Here is an 18,587-nt window from a genome sequence, read left to right on the forward strand (position 1 = left end):
CAGAGTAGCAGCCGTGTTAGTCTGTATCCGCAAAAAGAACAGGAGGACTTGTGGCACCTTAGAGACTAACCAATGTATTTGAGCATAGCTGCTGTGACTGGGTGCACGGCACCCTGGGGTTATACTATTTCTAGATCAAAGTAAAGGGCAGAGACTGGCACATATCATAATATTTCCTTTTCACTGAGGCCCAAGGGCTGGTTTTTAAATGGTATTTAAAATTGTTAAGGATGCAGATACGCACCGAGTGGGAATTCCAGAGACACCTCAGTGCCCAGCTCCTAGAAGTCATTGTTTCTGTTGCGGGTTCTCGGGGGGAGTGTGGTCTAATGGTTAGAGCAGGGCCTGGGAAGCAGGATTTCTGGGTTCTTTCCCTGCCAGGAGACTATCAGCCATGACTCTCTGGTTTTACTTCTGGCTCTCCCACTCACTGCCAATGCTTACCTGTCAGAGACACATGGTAGACAGTGATGTGTCCTCAGTCCATAAACTGTGTGCATAAAACTCATTAAGAGAGGAAGAGGAAAACATCTGTCATGTTTGCTGTATGGCTTGTCATATAGGTGTCTTCTACCACGGGCTAGGTAGCTAACTGCGGTGCAACCTATATTACTGTTTCCCACCTTTTCAGGTTGGCAAGCCCTTATTCAAAGGATCTGCGACCCTCTGAAATTTATTATGAAAGTTAGAGTAAAAAAGCATATCAGTGACCCCACTCCATATAATTTGCTGTGTTTTGAGAGGGTGACAGAGAATATTTGAAGGGGGGAGGGTATTGCAGGAAGTGAGGGAGATTTTCTTTGTTTTACAGTGTAATACAATTCTCTGTGACTTGCCACTCTCCCGATTGCCTGTTGTGACCCACCAGTTGAGGAACACTGGCATACATGAGAAAAGACTCTTTAATGAACTTGCTTGTCCTTTTCTTATTGTCTAGTAGAACTTGGCTTGTGGGCGAAAGTGACCATGATAATTCATTGCCTGAAGGATTTCTTTGGTTGGTTGTGGGTGCAAAAGCCTTTATGCCATTTGGGGTGATTCATGAGGCCCATGACCCACCTAAATTCTGTGTTGAGGACTTAGTCGGTGCGGACACCGTGTGAATTTTAACCCTTTGTGAGCCATTCATTGTATGGACTCAGCCGTCGACATTCGAGATACGCTGGTCAATTTAATTGCACTTGCAGGTCACGTGGTGGTACTGCGGCTTTATCCTCGGATAAGACTCAGGTTCCCAGGGTGGATATCTGTGTTCACAGATTCAACTCTGGGTTTCAGAAGTTCCTGACTCTGATTTTCTAAACTATGACAACATCCCGTGGAGATGCAAAGGGGTAGTTAGTGCAAGGAAATAGTATTGTGGCCTCATAACAAGGGGTTGTTCCCTTTTCCTATTAACTTGTCGACAGAGAGCCATTCGAGTCCGCAGCCATTCAATGGAAACCATGGTGGGGAGTCAGAAGAAACATCACAGTGGAGGGATCCCAGGGAGCCTGAGTGGAGGAATCACCCACAACAGTGGCGAAATAACAAAGACCACCTTCTCGGTGAGTACAGCACATCTGCTGTGAGACCATCACTCTTTAGAGATCAGAGGAGCAAGCGGTGAGAAAAGCCATATTGGACTATCTAGTCTATCCTTCCTTTCCCACACAGAACTTTTCTCTGCTGTATCTGGAAGTATGCTCTAGTGTGGATAAAGCCCTGGGTCGGGTGACAAGAGGCCTGGGGGCTATCCCTAGCTCTGCCATTAACCTATTGTGTGACCTATTAATCTATTCACAGTTCTGTGCCTTTATTTATCCCCCCACCCTTTGTCCATCTTGTCTAATGAGATTGTAAACTCCTTGGAGCAGGGACTGTTACTTAATATATGATTGTGTAGCGCCTGATATGCTGGGATCCTGGTCTTAGTCAGGGCTTGTAGGTGATGCCATAATCATGTGTATATTTCCTAGTGTTGTAATCAGTTCAGCTTTAAATATCTCAAGTGACAGGGCTTCCACCACTCTCTTGGGGAGACTGTTCCAAAATCTTACAGGTATTGGTGCAGATTTACAAATGGTAGGTGCCTAACTCCCATTGATAGTGTAATGATAGTGAGTGGGAATGAGGTGCCTAACTCGCACAGGTGCTTTAGTAACCTCCCCCCACCCCGCCGGCACCTATCTATGTATTTAGATGCCTAAATATCTTTGTCAGTCTGGCCCATCCTCATTAGGATTTTTTCGCCTTACTCAGACCTAATTTTCCTTTTCTGTCACCCAATCAGTCTTTGTTATACCCCTTGAACCATCCTAAACAACTCCTCTCCCTTCTATATGCTTCACATCCTTTATCATTGGGCTATGCTGTCCTCTTTCAATCTTTGGTTATCCAAACTATACATCTACCTAAAACTCTGTGGGCACAAATATCCCTAGAAAAGGTATATTAATGAATGTGAACTTTGTTTGCAAGGCTGGTGTAAGACATTATGTGGCGATTTTCTCGACAGTTGTGCGTAATAAGGATGAGGATAAGATCTGTGTGGCAGATCGAGATGCTTTTGCTTGTTTTGGACCAAATTTGATTCCGTTGCCTTTGGGAGAATTATAACTTTCAGATTGTCTTCCCAGATGTTTTTATCTGTTTTGGGAGTGGCATTAAATAGGCTGTAGATTGTCACCCTGAGGGAATAATGCACAGCCGGAAATAAGTGTCTGGAGTAATTTCCATCTTGGCTCTGAGCAGAGGAAGATCCTGGAGAGGAATATTTTTGTTTTATTTTAAATTGGAACATTTTGTTTTTCAGCCTCCTGTAGCTGCAGCAACAGCCAAGAACCAGTCAAGGAGTCCTATTAAGCGACGGTCGGGGTTGTTCCCCCGTCTGCACACTGGATCAGAAAGTCAATCAGAAAGCAGGACGAGATGGTAAGCACTGAAGTGCAGCAGTAGTAATTGTTTTGTCTGAGGCCTTGTCTTGACTAGGAAAAGAGAACATGCTTGTTATCATGTAACCACACCATGACTTTGCCCTTAGCATACACACTTTTTAACTCATGTTAGGTGATCAGGGCCGACCTTAGGCTCCCCTCATTGGTTGACCACATCAAGCTACGTGTTAATCTTTGCCTATACCAGGGGCAAAGTCATGGATGAGGTTGTGGTAGCTAACAGATGTTGGCTAACACAACGTCATCCCTGACCTTTTTTCCTAGTCAAGACAAGGCCTTAGATTGCAAGGGCTTCCTGCCTTCCCCATGAATCTCTACACCTAGCTAGTCCTAAAAGGAACGTTACTGTTGTTCACCTGGTTAAAAGCGAGATGTCAAAGTTTGGCTAAAAGTAAAACAAACAAAAAAACTTGCTTGAGAGAGATTCCAGAAGAGGGGGAAGTGACATAAATGCTATTGCTTAAAAAGGGGTATTTAGGCTGTAAATCTACACTGGTCTCTGTGCCAGAGTGAGTGATATGACAAGCACTGTACACAGATGGACTTAGATTAGAATGACTCCAGGCCCGGGGCTGGCCTGATTAAAGCTAGGGTCAGGTTTTTTAATATGATTCTATTTGTACTATAGAACACAGAGACTCAGGTGGGTCAGATTTTGATCAAAACTTATGCAAAGTCCAAGAGGGTTTGGATCTAAGATGTAGACTCAGCCCATTCTAGAAAGAAGGTCCAGACCCAAAGTTTAGGTTAGGATCCGAACTTCCCCAAAGTTTTTGGGGGATTGTTACCTGGGGCCCCTGCCGGTGGACACCTCCTTTGAAGAGGAGACTCCTTCACCCACCTAAACCATGCATCGGTTTGGCCAGCACTATAGAAACTATTGTTTGATGCTAGAGACTTTGCATACCGTTGTCCTTTTCTAAGAAAGATAGCAAACATCTCCTCTGCCACAAGTCAGGTGCCAGGATCCTGGATAGCTTACAAGTGGGTTTCATGTCAGACACTGGTCCTGAGTCAGCAATGGTTGCTCTGATGGATTTACACTGGCCTAATAGGGAGCAGAATTTGGCCAACTCTTTCTTGTCTCTTGTATAATCTGTCCAATCTGTTCTTTGCCCCTCAGTGACAGTGTCTCAGGAACACAGAGGACACCAGACGGGGGACATTCTTCTCAAGACATGAAATCTGAAACCTCATCTAACCCTAGCTCTCCTGAAATATGCCCTAACAAAGAAAGGTAAATAGAAAAGGCTGGAGTCATTGGAGCATAGTTGTCCTTTATGCCGGAGTTCATATCAATGCAGTTCAGTAAGGAGGCTACAGACAACCAAACAGGGGAGGAAAGTGAAGTTGTTATATGACTCACTTACAGCAAACCTACCAATGTATCTTTCTTCAAATAAGATTTGGTATTAAGGGAAAAGCAACGAAAGCAGGCATCTCCCTTGCTAGTGTGAAAATACCTATAATTCTCTCAGGAACCCTCTTAATAAAAAAAACAATAACCAGTATTTTGAAGATATTGTCCAAAACACCAGAGCAGTGCAATAAAAGCATTGTATAGGACTGTTACTACAGAATATCTAAAAGGTGAGGCTAGCAGGAATCTGTGGAAAACAGAAGGGAAATCAATAGAAATATTTAGTGTTCTGGTTAGCATTTAGGGAATTAACATGGGCTATTTGTTTCTGTTAGTCTTATACACCAGTCATTTAACTTCATGGTTTTTTTTTAATGATTATGTATAGATTTAAAAATGCCAGGCCAAACTAATCCCTGCTGTAATTCCATTGCGGTCAAGGAATTGAATCAAGGCTAAACATCTCCCACTAGCCTTCAGCATGAAGCTGTCTATGCTGTAATCATCTGTTTTCTTCTTGTTCGCTTGCTAGGCCATTTATTAAATTGAAAGAGAATGGAAGATCAAACATCTCCCGCTCTTCATCAAGTACCAGCAGCTTTGGCAGCACGGCAGGGGAGACCGAAACCTTGGAAGAATACGACAGCGTGGTAGGCATTGAATACCACCACACTTGTATACAGTAGGGCCTGCTTCTGATCCTGCTTATGCTTGTCTAAGTCCATTGACTCCAATTGAGTTACACCTGATTTACACTGGTGTAAGTTCAGAATTAGACCCGTAATAGCTATACATAGTTGTACCTTTATCTAAACAGCCTCATGTCATTGATCTTACTGCAGTGCTTTTATTTATCTTTCGCCATCACTGTTTTTAATGAGTTTCCATCATCTGAATTAATTAAAATTCTATAGTAGTTCTCACCCTAACTTCAGGACTGAGTCCACTGGTCCCCAGTGCAGTAAAACGATGAGCCACAACAAAAGGTATGTCTACACTGCAGTCATGGGGTGTGATTGCAGCTAGTGTAGACACACCTGGGCTAGGCCAGTGTGGGTACTGGAATAGTGAACCCTGCCTGCATGCACTTCAACTGATGGCAGGTTGCAGCTAGAACTAGAAATCTTGCCGGTAATGACATTTACAGTGGAAGTCTAATCAAGCTATAGCTGTGGGTCTTCTCTCTCCCTCCGAATTTACATTGTACTCATCACCACGGTGGCTAAGTGCCTAGACGTATCATTCCCTTCACGTTGTTGATGGGGGGGGGGGGAACTGAGGCACAGGGAAGTGAAGTGATTTTTCAGATGTCACATGGTGAACCTGTGGCAGAGCCAAGCACATAATGAAGTCTCCTGACTCGGATCATTCCTGCATGTTCCCAGTCCTAGGGGCCTTGCTGCCATGATGAGGTAGCATCGGTGGCTGCGTGGGGGTAATAGTGTGTGTTCTGGCATGTGACTCAGCTGTTCCTTAATGTTTTCAACGGCACTTACAAGATTCCATTAATTAGGCTGATTAAAAACAAAACTAATCCTGCAGCCCTTCCTGACATTGAGGTTAATGGGACTACTCAAGGGAATTCAGGCTGCAGGATTGGGCCTGAATCTGATCTCACTTGCATTGGTTTATCCTCTCCCCACTGATATCAAGTGACTTCACACTTGATATACACAAGCAAGAGGGGAATTAAATCTACAGTGTGCAAAAGTCCTTATTGCAGCCGGTGGGGACAGACAGACAGGGGCAAGTCTAAGCACCGGCCGGCTTTGCTCCATCAATACCACCTTTCCCAAGAACCTCGCTATTTCTTGGACCAGAACCGCTGCTGAGCACAGATGCAGTGCAGTAGAAATAGAATGCCACTAACAAAAGCGCTCCATAAAAAGGTCTTTGCTCAATCTCTGCCTACAGGGCAGCCATCCATCCACAGCCTCGCCTTTCAAACAGGACGTGTTTGTCTACGGCTCTTCTCCCAGCAACGAGAATCCAAGTATGGCAGCTGCTGCTACACCTGTGATCATGAGCAGGAGTCCCACAGGTGTGTAGGATGGGGTGGTGGAGCGTGAATGGGACAGACACTTGTATCTGTTGGGCAGATGTCTCTAGGAAGGTCAATTCACTAAGGTCCCCCCTTGGAACGAAACCCAAGTATCTGGCTCCACTTCAGCTGTCTTCTAATAAGGTTCTTATGCTGCCCTTTCACCAGTAGTGCATTAAGCAACATGACTACACATCCGTCAGGTGGTGGTTATTCTCTGATCCTCTCCCCAGAGAGAGGTGTGTGTGCACTGGAGGATGTTTTGGTAGGGTTTGTTTTGGGGTTTCTTTGGTCTCTGGATAGAAACTGTCCCACAGGAGACAGGTTGCCTTCGGACCCCCTAGAAACACCACAATCCATTCAGCACTGGCATGGAGGAACAGAATGGCACTGGTCTTCCCATTCTTTTCAAAGCTGGCAAAGACCGCCACTGATCTCCCCAGGACCTGTTGCCTTTTGTTTTCCAGGGCCCCAGCAGCACTGGGAAATTATCTTTCTTGTGTGAAGAAAAATATGGCCTAGTATAAGCTGTGTCAGCACTGCTGGCAGTGCATTGAAACAGAACCCACAAAGCAATGAGCAAAATGACTTCAGCCGCTCTCCCCCCAGCCAGCCATTAATCTCCAGTCACTGTTACCGAGAACCCTGTTCTTCAACTCCTGCTCGTACTAAAGTCCAACTGAAATCAACGGGCCAATTCACATGAATAAGTACTCTTTGATGTGTGAGGGTTGCAGAACTGGACCCTTACTTAGGGCTTGATTTGGCAACCCTTATGCACATTAGAAGATAGTTCCACTGAAGTCACTAAATGGAGATTCTCCCAGCATGACTAAGGATTGCAGAGTGGGGCCCAGGAGGCCCAAACCAAAATCTATTGAAGTCAATGGGCATCTTTTTATGGTTGTCTTTTCAGGCCCCCCAGTTCAGCAGATGCACTTGACCAAGTGCTTGACTGTAAGCACATAAGCAATCCTATACATATTCAGTAAAGAATTCAGCCACATGCTCAAGTCCCATTGACTCTAATGGGCTTTGGATCAGTCCCTTAAAAATTAGTTAGACAGAATGAATCATTCTGATTCATAGAAGCCTGACAGCACTATAAAAGATTGTATTACACTTTCAGGATGTCTCCACTGCAGGTGAGAGAGCACCTCCCAGCCCAGGTAGAGTCATGCTAATGGGGATTGAGCTAACGTGCCAAAAACAGCAGTATGGATGGACGTTGCGGCTTGGACTGTCACACCCATCCATTCCCTTAGGTTTGAGAGCCCAAGTTGCAATGTCCATATGACCGTTTTTAGCGTACTAGCTCAAGCCCCGGGGTGGGAGGCTCTCTCCCACCTGAAGTGTAGGCATACCCTCATTGGCCTGTGCAGAAGCAGCCTCGGAAAGTGAATGAAATGCTAACTTCTTCCTAAAACCTTGGCTTGAAAGGTATGTTGCAGACACATCCTGGTCACCATGGTATCCATTTAGCAGACTGTATTTTTTATGTTTATATTCAGCACAGGGAATTTATTTCGCTGTTATAACTAAAGCGTATCAGTGGCTGTTTGTTGTTGGTTTGTTTCCTTCTCAATGGACTGGCAACTAGAGTAGTCTTGGAAACCTACATATGAGAGCACTGGCTCCACGGAACAGGCTATGATTCAGAACATAACCCGTAACCAAGAAGTTTCCTTTGGGCATGATTCTGCCAGGCTTATTTTGAGCTGAAGCTCACTCTGCCGTTAGTTCCATTCATTTCAGCAGAACCACTAGCAAAAATAAGGCACTACTCACAATAAGTAAGGGCAGAATGGGAACCTTTGTTAATTCATTAAAATAATGACAATACAACCATTCTGTGCTGGAAGGTCTTGTGGGTGCAGGCAAGGAGTTTGGGACTTCAGCGTCATAGTCTCCTTACACGTAGATCTACCACTGTTTTAAATTTCATTCCCCATAAAGAGTGTGGGAAGAAACGATACAAGTGCAAAATGGGAAGTTATGAGTTAAGACTATTAGCTCTTGGCTTACCAGCCCTCTCAATTTAACCTTCACACATTAGTAACAGGGAACAGCTGTAAAAGAAGGATGAAGTGGAAACTTTATTTCTGTAGCTCTACCCACGCGTCCTCCTCCTCATTCGTCCCAGTTACTTTTGTCAAAATTAAAACAGCCATTCTCTGTGTTTAAAATTTGTATTTCATATTCGTCCTCTTAGCAAACTGCAACCCGTGCCATCCATCTTAGATCGGTCATTTAGTAGTCATTTCGGTGACATTTCTCTCAGATATATTATGGGATATAATTAAGCATCAGTTTACTCCATCTAGGATGATTGCTTAATGTGGAGATTTTGCCAAATCTTTAGAAAGACTGAATGAAATGATTGTTAAAATCAATGGGAATCCATTCAACTGACTGACTGGTTGGGCTGGTCTAGGTGCAGTCAAGATTACAGCTTAAACAAATACTGGTTTATTGATTTTTTTTGTTTCCTGACAGATATAAAGAGCAGAAACTCTCCAAGGTCCAATCTAAAGTTTCGCTTCGATAAGCTTAGCCATGCCAGTTCCAGCACGGTACGTATCTGTTATTTTAACCAGATAGTGTTCTAAGCATGGTTATAGCTCCAATTGTCCACTATGTCCGAGCTGTGCTTGGATAGAGAATAGCAGCCAATGGGAACCAATTGCAGGTCCCTGATCCTCAGCAGCAGGGTCCTACTCTAACATCCGTAAACAATGTTACGCCTGTGGAGAATCAGGTACAGCAGTTCAATGCCCTGGGATACCTTGACAATGTCCTTCGTGCCAGGTGTAGGAGGGACAGCTAGTGTGGGAGGCCATAGCACAATGTGGCTCTAGCAGACCAATGTCTAAGGGTCTAACTCTGGTAGTATAGCTCACATCAGCCCACAAGGAGAGGGAAGACTATGCAATCACCACCACCACCAAACTGACAGAGGGGGCAACTCACTGGTTGCTCCAGAACAGAACCTGAGGAGAGAAGTTCCAGTCTGAGGCCAAGGAATGAGCATGGTTCTCTGTATAAGCCCCATAACAAAAGATACGGGGTCTCATGTACACACACATCTCCCCTCTCCCTCCCCACACTAAATTAAATGTGCTCTTAGCACAGTCTCTTGCAATGGGTTCCCAGAGTCAGCATCATACATGCCCATGTTAATTGACGCACACCAGCCCGGGAAATGCCACAAAGCATGGCATTTCCAACTAGACGACTTGGTTTCTTCTGGCGTCAGGTGGCTCAGTTGTGCAAAATGGGTACAATGTTGCTTTTATGGAAAGGAAAGGGGAGGGCAGAAAAAAGGATTGGGAAAAGCAGAAGGTCTGTTGATGGCCAGTCCCTGGGCAACAGCCGTGGGGTACCTGTTAAAGCTGGTCCAAATGCTTCAAAATTGTAATGATGAAGTTGTCTTTGTAAAAATTTCATCAGCATTTTTTTCACCCATTCTGTTACTAGCAATGTGAATCTAATTTCTGACCATCCTGGAGGCCTCTTGGGGACGACTGTAGATCAAGTTAAGAAATACAGGAGGGGCAGGGTAAAAAGGTTTTTACACAGTTGTCCCTTTATTTGTATGAAAAAAATCTGTGTTCTGCTTTTTTCTTTTATATAGAGTCACTAGCAGGCAACAGACGACATGAACTTGTAAAAGGTAAGTGTTTTGTAATATGGTCTAAGATGATTTGTCCATTCCCCTGCCAGTGCAGTTATAGTATATTTACTTGGGTTTTATCTAGCATAGTTTTAAGAGTCCCAGTGGGGCTTCCATCAGTTCCCTTATGGGGCGATTGTTCGGCCAGTTAATAGATCTCACTGTGGCAAGGTCAACGGTTTTAGCTGTTGCACTGTTTTTTTAAAGGAGAGGTTAGAATTTTTACAGTGAGAATAAGGATCCATTTTGTTCATTCTCATAACTGGAAAAAAACCAGGCTGAATAAGTTGCTCAAACATCCCGCCCTCACAATTCTCCTTGCCAAAAAAATATTTGGGCAGGGCAGACCTCATGCGTGGAACTATTCAGCTCATCAGGTATGTTTTAGAAGCATTTAAAACATGGAATTGTAATGGGAACTGTTTTGCAACCCTTAGCAGTTTATCAGCTAATGGCTATAATAACTTGGGGGGTGGGGGTGGGGTCTCAGTCTAGTTCTAAACAGACATGTGTCCACAGCAGAAAATACCTCCATCAGAACTGGCAACAACAACTGTTTCATCAGAGGAGGTTTGCGTCTGGCTACTCTTCTGGCTTATGAGTCGCCCCCTCCAAGTCAAGGTTGAAATATACTGATGAGCAGCTTGCAAGGCCAATGTTGGAAATTCTAGTGGTTTCATTGCAGGTCTTGTGATAGTTGTGTTTTTTGTTAAGGCCCCAGCTCTTGGAGTCCTGTTACTTCACAAAAACCTCAGCTTTCATTCAATTAAAAAGTTTCTAGCCCTCATAATTGTGGTGAACAGCCTCAAACCCCAGACGTATCCCAAAGTATATAATTTTTTAAAACCAGGCCAATCTCCTGCTCTGTGCGTGCTGACTCATGAGTTTTCAATACTTAGAGTTTGCAGCACTGCTAATCCTAACTCTTCTGTGACTTCAGAGGGAGATGGAGTGGCTCAGCACCTGTGAAAAATCTGGCCTTTCATGTTTACAGTTATCACTACCTTCAGCAAATAATATGGGCCTGATCCAAAGCCCACTGATCTCAGCTGAAGATTCCAGTTGGCTTGGACCATACTTTCACTTGCAGGTGAAAGTTTTTACAGCCTCATAGTGCTTTGTGGAACTCTGAAAGTGGCACGACTTATTCATACTGTCGCTGACCCTTTCTTGAGAATTTTCTCCTCTATCGTTTTTATTCTCTCTTTTTGCCTTTTTTTTTTTAGTTTATTTCTGTTATGACAAAGGGAAAAACTCTTCTCTTCCACCATCAAACGGGAAACCATATTCGCTACACTAATAGCAACTGCCACGCTGCATTGTGCGATCTTCACCTGCTCAGCTGTACCTTGAAGTCAAGAAGAAACTGCCATCTAGCAGAAATTTCTGTAGTCTAACAAGAACCCGTCTTTTCAGAGTGGTAAGCAAGTTGCTCGACTCCCATTTTGTCTGACAAAACACATTCTAGCATTGCAGCGGGAGATACATCTACTACTTGAAGCAACTTCACCCTCTCACTCGGTGCTCTGAAATGTGTTACCCTTGTGTGCGCCTTGTAGCTATTTGTCTTAAGATGAGTGTTGTTCATCTTGTAGATCTTTGACTGGAAAAAGACAATTCAATAACCAATCCTGTTTCCCATAGGCCTTTTCCTATTGCAACTCTGTGTCTATCAATTTGAGCTAGCATCTGTTTTTCCTTGTCCAGAAAGTAAGCAGGACAGACATTCTCTGTCCTTTCAGGATGTCTCTCTGCTTTATTTTTAGTTGCCTAATGAAAAACAGGTGGTTGGGTTTTTTTTTAAGGGTGGGGGGAGCTTGTCAGGAGACATGCACAAGCTCTTTCAAATATATTTCTTTGACTCTCAGCTTGGACAGGAGGGATCTCCTCCTCCTCCTCCTCACTTTGCTCTGATCCGTTAAGGGATTTTGGAGAAAAATCAAGGGAAAAATTCTGTGCTGCTGTAAATCTCTATTGACTTCCGAGAGTCACTGTAGTCTAGTGGATGTGGCCCTGGGTTTTATTCCTGGCCGCTTTGAGTGAACTTGAGCAGTAACTTCTGTGGGCCTCTGTTCCCTTCCTCCTTGTTGGGGTAGGAACTGTCTCATATGATGGGTTTGTTCAGTGCCGAGCATAATGTGACTTCCAGGCACTCTCACGCTAGAAATAATAACAGAGGCTGCGCCATTTTACAGTAGAGAATTTGGCCCTCACTCTTTAGGAGGACATATGGTCTGGAGAATATCCACTTGGCTGGAATCTATCTCCAGCAAGCAAATTACAAGCTGACTTCTGTTGTTTGTTTGTGTAAACTCGCTTGGCAGGACTGGGTAACCCACCTACTCAGAGGAAGTTCATCCTTTTGCTGTGTAATGGATTATTCACATTCTGTGGGGAGCGGCTGTGCAATGTCAAAAGAGGGCTGGGAAGAAGGGAAAAAAAAACCCATCCTGTGAATAGAGTGTGATAAATGAGCAAACGCCACTCTCCCGTAATCACACAATAACTCTCCAGCTCTTGTTCTAAGTCTCCATAATTCTACATCACCCTGGGGTATGGCTTATTTCTGCAAACAGGGCTTGTACTTGAGCAAGGTTCTCCTTTGCTTGGGCAGCAGCCGTGTGGTTTGTATTTTTATGGGTGCCATGATAGTATACAAGAGCCTGCAGAATGACCAACACAATGCTCTTGGGAGACATCACCAGAGATTCTGCACCTCACCCAGTTAGCGAAGGAAGTTTGCCATTAGAAAAGGGACAAAAACAGTGGAGAATGTTTAAGCTGTATAAATATGCCACAGATTTACGGTATTGTGAGAAAACAGTCAGCCCCCCCCCCCCATTTTTCCTTCTACTTTATGTTCATGGAAAGTGATTTCACTTCCCCCTCATAGGTCAACTCATCAGTAGGTCACCTGCCACCTTTCAAGACTCAGGTGCTGTTCCTTAACAATGCTGTGTACTAACTGCCAGGACCTGAGGGCTCCCACAGAACCAAATGTAGAAGTTTAATCAAACACCAGGGGTCAATGTACATCCATTGCCCTGCACCTTTTACTGTAGTGCAATGAAAGGGTAAAATGGAATTATGGTGGTTGGCTACTTTGCACGGTGTGGCTAAGGCGAGGGAGAGTCAGAGCCTGGACTATTGGAGACATTTAATTAAACAAAGAAGAGGCACTTTCATTTTTATCAGCACCTGAACTGCAGCGAGAGGGGAAGTGCTTTATATAATTTAAACACCTTTTCCCCTGCCCCCAAACAGAGTGACTTAAACTACAACTGGGCAGTAGTGATTCTGACTACTAAGTAGATCTCAAAAGCACCCATTGAATTTTATGGGCCAGATCTTCAGCTGGGGTCAGTAGGTGATGCTCCAGTGACCTCAATGGAGCTATGCTGACTTGCACCCTATGTATCAAATTTTAGTTTCACATGAAAGACTTTTCAGTACCTGACTTGTTCCTCCAGAAAATGGGGGAAAAGACTGTAATTTCTATGGCAAAGAGTTGCTAAAGCTTCTTTTATGGGAAAATAATTTACTATGGAAATACTGGTGGAGCTAATTGCACTCTGTGGTCCTTTCCCCCCCCCTGTGTGTGACAGCTTGTACGTCATTTCTGGTGGTGGGTACAAGTAACTACTTTGATTTTGATATCAGGAACTCTAAATACCTCTATCAATTTCCATAAAATGTAGCCAGCTTCCTTTTTTTTTGTTCTTTTCTTTTGAGTGGGCTTTGGATGGGCCCTCCATGTCACAGGGAGTCTTTCCACAAGAGGGCTTGGGACCCATTCTATTAGCACTCTAAAAAGAAGGTTTCCTCACTCTGTAAAATGACAATTTTTTTCCTTAAATTAATCCAATTGATTCACTAACACTGCCTCATTAAATGAGGGGTGTCACTTGCATTTGGAAAGAAAATTTTCATACTTTGAACTTCAAATGTATGCCCTAACCTCTGGCACCAAAGAGGCTCTGAAGTGTCCCAAATGGGTCTCTGGTGTCTAATTTGTGGATGTTAAGTGCAGAATTGGGCACCCTAATATAAGCACCCCCACCAATCACAACCATAAAGTGACAGGAAAGTTTAAAATACATGTGAGCATAACAAAGCGAGGTACCCTATTTTCAGGCAGCCCACAGCAGGGGGAGTGCTTCCCACAGGCAAATCCTCAGCTGGTACACTTCAGTATAGTTTGATTAAAGTCAAAGGAACTACACTGGCTCTCCAGCCTTGAAGGATCTAACCCCATGCTGGCAAAATGCTGTGGTAACTTGGACACAAGCTTGCCTGGCCTTCGGAAAGAGCCTGAAATTTTGGTTGAGGCAAACACACAGTATGAAGAACCAAATGTTCATTTTCGGTCAGTAGCACACTGCATCTTGGTTTACTAAAACAGATACTTACATTTGTACAGGTGCTGCCGGTGCCTACACGTAGTCTGCCCATTTAAAATAAAACTAATCGCCATATAAGAGCTTGTAACTATCGCCCTTTACTTCATCTGCTGTTATAGACAAATTTTATTGATTATTTTCTCTGAGAACAGAAAGTTTTTCTTTAAAAAGTACCGCTCTCTGCAGAATGAAATACTAGTAACAACTAACCAAAATTCAGAATATTTTCCCCGACTAGAATTTAAATATTAAAAATGAATATTTTGTTTAAATAAGGAAAAAGCACTGTCTCAAGTCCTGTTTTGAACCTGAGACATCTGCACCTATCTATACATACTGCTGCAAAACATTTTAAAAGCTCATATTTGTGTGCCAGGGCAGCAACTTTTACATATTTTCTTCACTCTTTCACTTAGATATTGTTTGATCAATTTCCTGAAGCCATATACCAAAATGTCACCTGGTAGCTTTTTTTGGTATTTCAACGGGCTGCTTTGATTCTACAGAAGTCATCTTTAGCTTAAGTGCTGATCTCTGTAAAATCTTTCAGCATAAGATATGTCATCTTGGGGTATTTCATTAGAGACTGTGACTTTCAGTAAAAGTTGTTTGAATGCGATTCAAAGCAATGTCAATAGGAAAGTTTGAAAATATGTGAGAGAAATACAGCAAAGTGGACTCATCTTCACAATACCACTCCCACAGAATTGCAGAGGGGATGGAGACTTGAGGTCTTCAGGTAAAGTTTTCAAAAGTACCCAAACATGTCAGGAGTTTAAGCTTGATGAGTCTTAGATACTTTTTACCCCCCTCACCACTTGTGATCATTAAAGATCCTGTGGAGCATTTTACAAGAGTAGGGGTTTTAATGCTGCTGTCCTAGCCACATTCCCATAGAATTACTTTATCTACTTACATTCCTTTGAAGTTTTAAGGGGGGGGGGACAGTATTCTTCTTCACTTCCTGTGCTACACCTAGGAGGCATCTGCACATCAGTATATATTGCAGAGTGCTTCAGGATGACAGAACTACTGAGGGTTTCCTCTAATGTAGTTCTTAGTTCATACACTAAATTCTCAGACAGTGCACTTTTCCAGTGTGAGTGAAAAATGGGGATTCAGAAAGCAGAAACTAGATATTTGTGTCATTCTTCACATGGTCCACAAAAAAGAGAGATTTCTATGGGACAGTGTTCTAGGGTCTGTCTTACCTTCTTGCACTGATTTTACTGTATTAACATGGGTACGATGGAAGTGCAAACACTGTATATTTATTTAATTTCCAAATAAGACATTCTGGGCCAGATCCTCAGCTGGTGTAAAACAGCATAGCTCCACTGACTTCAGTGAAGGCCTGGTCTTCCAGTTGGGGGTCATTTTATTTTATGCTTTAACTTTTCCACCACTTATTTGAGCCCAAAGGGCAAGAAGTTCTCTTCCCTAATCTGCAGCACATCCTGCACTTGTTACCTGCCTGGAACTTCCACAGAGAGCACTGAGGACTCTAGAGAGAGAAGAAGAGGGGGATTTTCAAAAGCTCCTAAGGGAGTTAACAGCAGGAGTCAAATTGAAAGTCTATGGGGCTTGTGCTCCTAAATTGCTGAGCCTCTGAAAACCCCATCCCAAGTATATCATATGCAATCAATCCCACATTGCAGACAGGAAATCTCAAGTGCAGAATGGAATGGAGAATTTTGTCCTGCCTCTCAATAGTAGGAAGGGGATTGGTTCGCAGCTGTGTACACAAACTTACATGTACGTAAGTGCTTTCCTGCATAAGTCTCACTGAACTCCACAGAAAGCAGAGCCCTTAAAGTGCTTTGTTGAACAGGGGTGTACTTAAGCAAATATTTAACTGCTTTTCTGAACTAGGGCTTTAGTTAATGTAGCGATGAAGGGCCACACAGCGAGCTGGTGTAAATGGACACATTAACACCAGCTGAGGATCTGTGCCAAAGATTTTTCAGTGATCTTTGGGCCTGATTGTGAGAGGCACATACAACTGCCATTGAAGTCAATGGACATTGTGGGGGCTCAGCACCTCAGACCTTCTGTTCATGGGGCTTATGTTCAAAATTCTGTTTCATTTTTAAATAGTTAAAGGTTTCTTTTTTTTCCAAATCTTAAAGCATGCTTTCAATTTTTTTTGTCATGAATGTAGTACTGTATAAAATCCTGCAAAGGGTTTTCTAAACATTAGAATGTGACGAGAGGTAACCGTGTAGAAAAAAAATTCTTAATGAAATGTATCTGACAAAAAAATTATTTTTTTGTAGAGAGGTGATGCTTTGTAGAGTTTCTGGTTACCTATGTTTGTGTAAATAATGTACATTTAATTTATTGCTATGGTAGCATATTGTATTTGTTATGTATAAAAACTAATTCTAAAGGTTCAAAAATGTATATTTTGTTGCTTAATCGTGTCTTTGCAAAGTTCACAATAAATAACATATTTTGTGCCTGTAAGCGTACCAGGATTTATGTGCACTGATAAAGCATTTGACTTAAACTGCACCCTGCAAAGGTTGCTTGTGATCTCCCTTATGTGATTTTATGCTGGTTTACTTCCATGAACTACAGTGGAGTTACTCCTGCTTTACAGCAGTGTATGAGATCAGAATCAGGCCTATGGGAAAGCAAATGTAAATGAATGGCTAAACCATATAAGCCAGATCCTCACTTTGTAAATTGTAACTGGCATACATCCACTGATTGCTATGACCAATTTCCATCACCTGACACTCTTAATATAGTGTCTTAATATAGTGGCAGTTTCCACGGTAAACATCTGATGAAGTGAGCTGTAGCTCACGAAAGCTCATGCTCAAATAAATTGGTTAGTCTCTAAGGTGCCACAAGTACTCCTTTTCTTTTTGTTAATATAGTTGGTAACACACTTTTTCAAAATGAAAAAGTGATCCAACACAGCATGGGCCAAATTTTGTTCATTTAAACTGGTGTAACTTCAGTAGAGTTACTCCTGATTGAGAACAGAATTTGGGACCAATTCAGCAAACCATTTAAGCATATACTTATGTCCCATTGAATGCAATGGAACTTTAAACTTAGCTTTACGCACATGCTTGACTGAAGTGGGTACTTGGCCATTAAAATCTGACACTGAAGCTACCCATTCCAGTTGCTACATGCTATAAATGGCCAGTGCCTTAATTCAATGTTAAAACAATGAATGAGTGCCCTTGCTTATCGTGATCTGAGTTGACCTCAAATTGGGTATTTCTCTCTTTTTAATGTTGTGAATTATTTACTTTACAGAAACCACAAAGGCCATTACTAACACATAGTGCCATTTTCAGGCATCATGTCTCTTTACAACAGTAAGCTCCATAAAACTGTAAGATGAACAAGAAGTGATGACTTTTTGCCCCTTTGGTTAAGAGCACCTGCAAGTAACAAGCTGTTGAATACCAGTGCCCTGTAGGTTGTCTGTGGGTTTGTTTCCAGGCAGAAGCTGTACTGCTTTAACAATACTGGCATCAAAGTGGTACCTGCCCCTTATGTGACACGGCCAGTTATATTGGTGGAAAGGTGCTTTATACAAATATATTTATATAAAAATGGGTAGGCCAGGTCTCAGTCAACATGGTGGGCAGACCTTCAGCTGGTAGAAATGCCTGAAGTTCATGTGACTTAGCTAGAGTTATACCAATTGAGAAGCTGGCCCTCATGTTCTCTTTTTTTTTCCAGAGGTGAATTTATTTCACTAGAGTACTTTTTTGAAGCAGAGCCCCCTCCCTTCAAGGCTCATCGTAAGTAATTTAGGGTGATACCTTGAAATAACATTGGTCCCTACTACTAATCAAACCACATGAAAGAAGGGAAAATAAGTATTCAATTAGTCTAAAACATGCACATTACAGTAACCACCTGGCATAGCTTACCTGGATTCCACCAACCTTTGAGCCCTTACAAACGTTCTCCCTGTGCCAGGCATGAAATTGGATGGTCACTGAAACGCATAAGGCCTCATTTAAATCCCTGTCGTCTGGAAATTCAGTTGCAATGTCCCAGATCCTTCCCTCCTGATGTTGTCTGGAGGCCACATGACTGGTAAAGTGTTCCTAAAGCTTCAGCTGAACAAACTACAAAAAATGTCTGACGCTTGAGCAACACTAGCTAATCTTCTTTGTTAAGGTATTACTCCACTGTCCCTGCA

General features: G+C 42.9%; 1 protein-coding gene across 7 annotated transcripts in view; it reads left to right on the forward strand.

The window, feature by feature from the left end:
• Positions 1-16,876, forward strand: part of RAP1GAP2 (RAP1 GTPase activating protein 2) — a 253,052-nt gene extending 236,176 nt beyond the window's left edge. For all 7 annotated transcript variants that reach the window (XM_048824054.2, XM_048824056.2, XM_075120918.1 and 4 more), the window contains 8 exons: positions 1,410-1,547; positions 2,795-2,913; positions 4,060-4,173; positions 4,829-4,946; positions 6,211-6,337; positions 8,834-8,910; positions 9,972-10,010; positions 11,237-16,876. In XM_048824054.2, coding sequence (XP_048680011.2) covers positions 1,410-1,547; positions 2,795-2,913; positions 4,060-4,173; positions 4,829-4,946; positions 6,211-6,337; positions 8,834-8,910; positions 9,972-9,980 — 702 coding nt within the window. In that variant the 3' untranslated portion in view covers positions 9,981-10,010; positions 11,237-16,876. The remainder of the gene's footprint in view (positions 1-1,409; positions 1,548-2,794; positions 2,914-4,059; positions 4,174-4,828; positions 4,947-6,210; positions 6,338-8,833; positions 8,911-9,971; positions 10,011-11,236) is intronic.
• The last annotated feature ends 1,711 nt before the right edge of the window (positions 16,877-18,587 follow it).

Source organism: Caretta caretta, chromosome 17, assembly GCF_965140235.1.
Source record: "Caretta caretta isolate rCarCar2 chromosome 17, rCarCar1.hap1, whole genome shotgun sequence".
Lineage (NCBI taxonomy): Eukaryota > Metazoa > Chordata > Testudines > Cheloniidae > Caretta > Caretta caretta.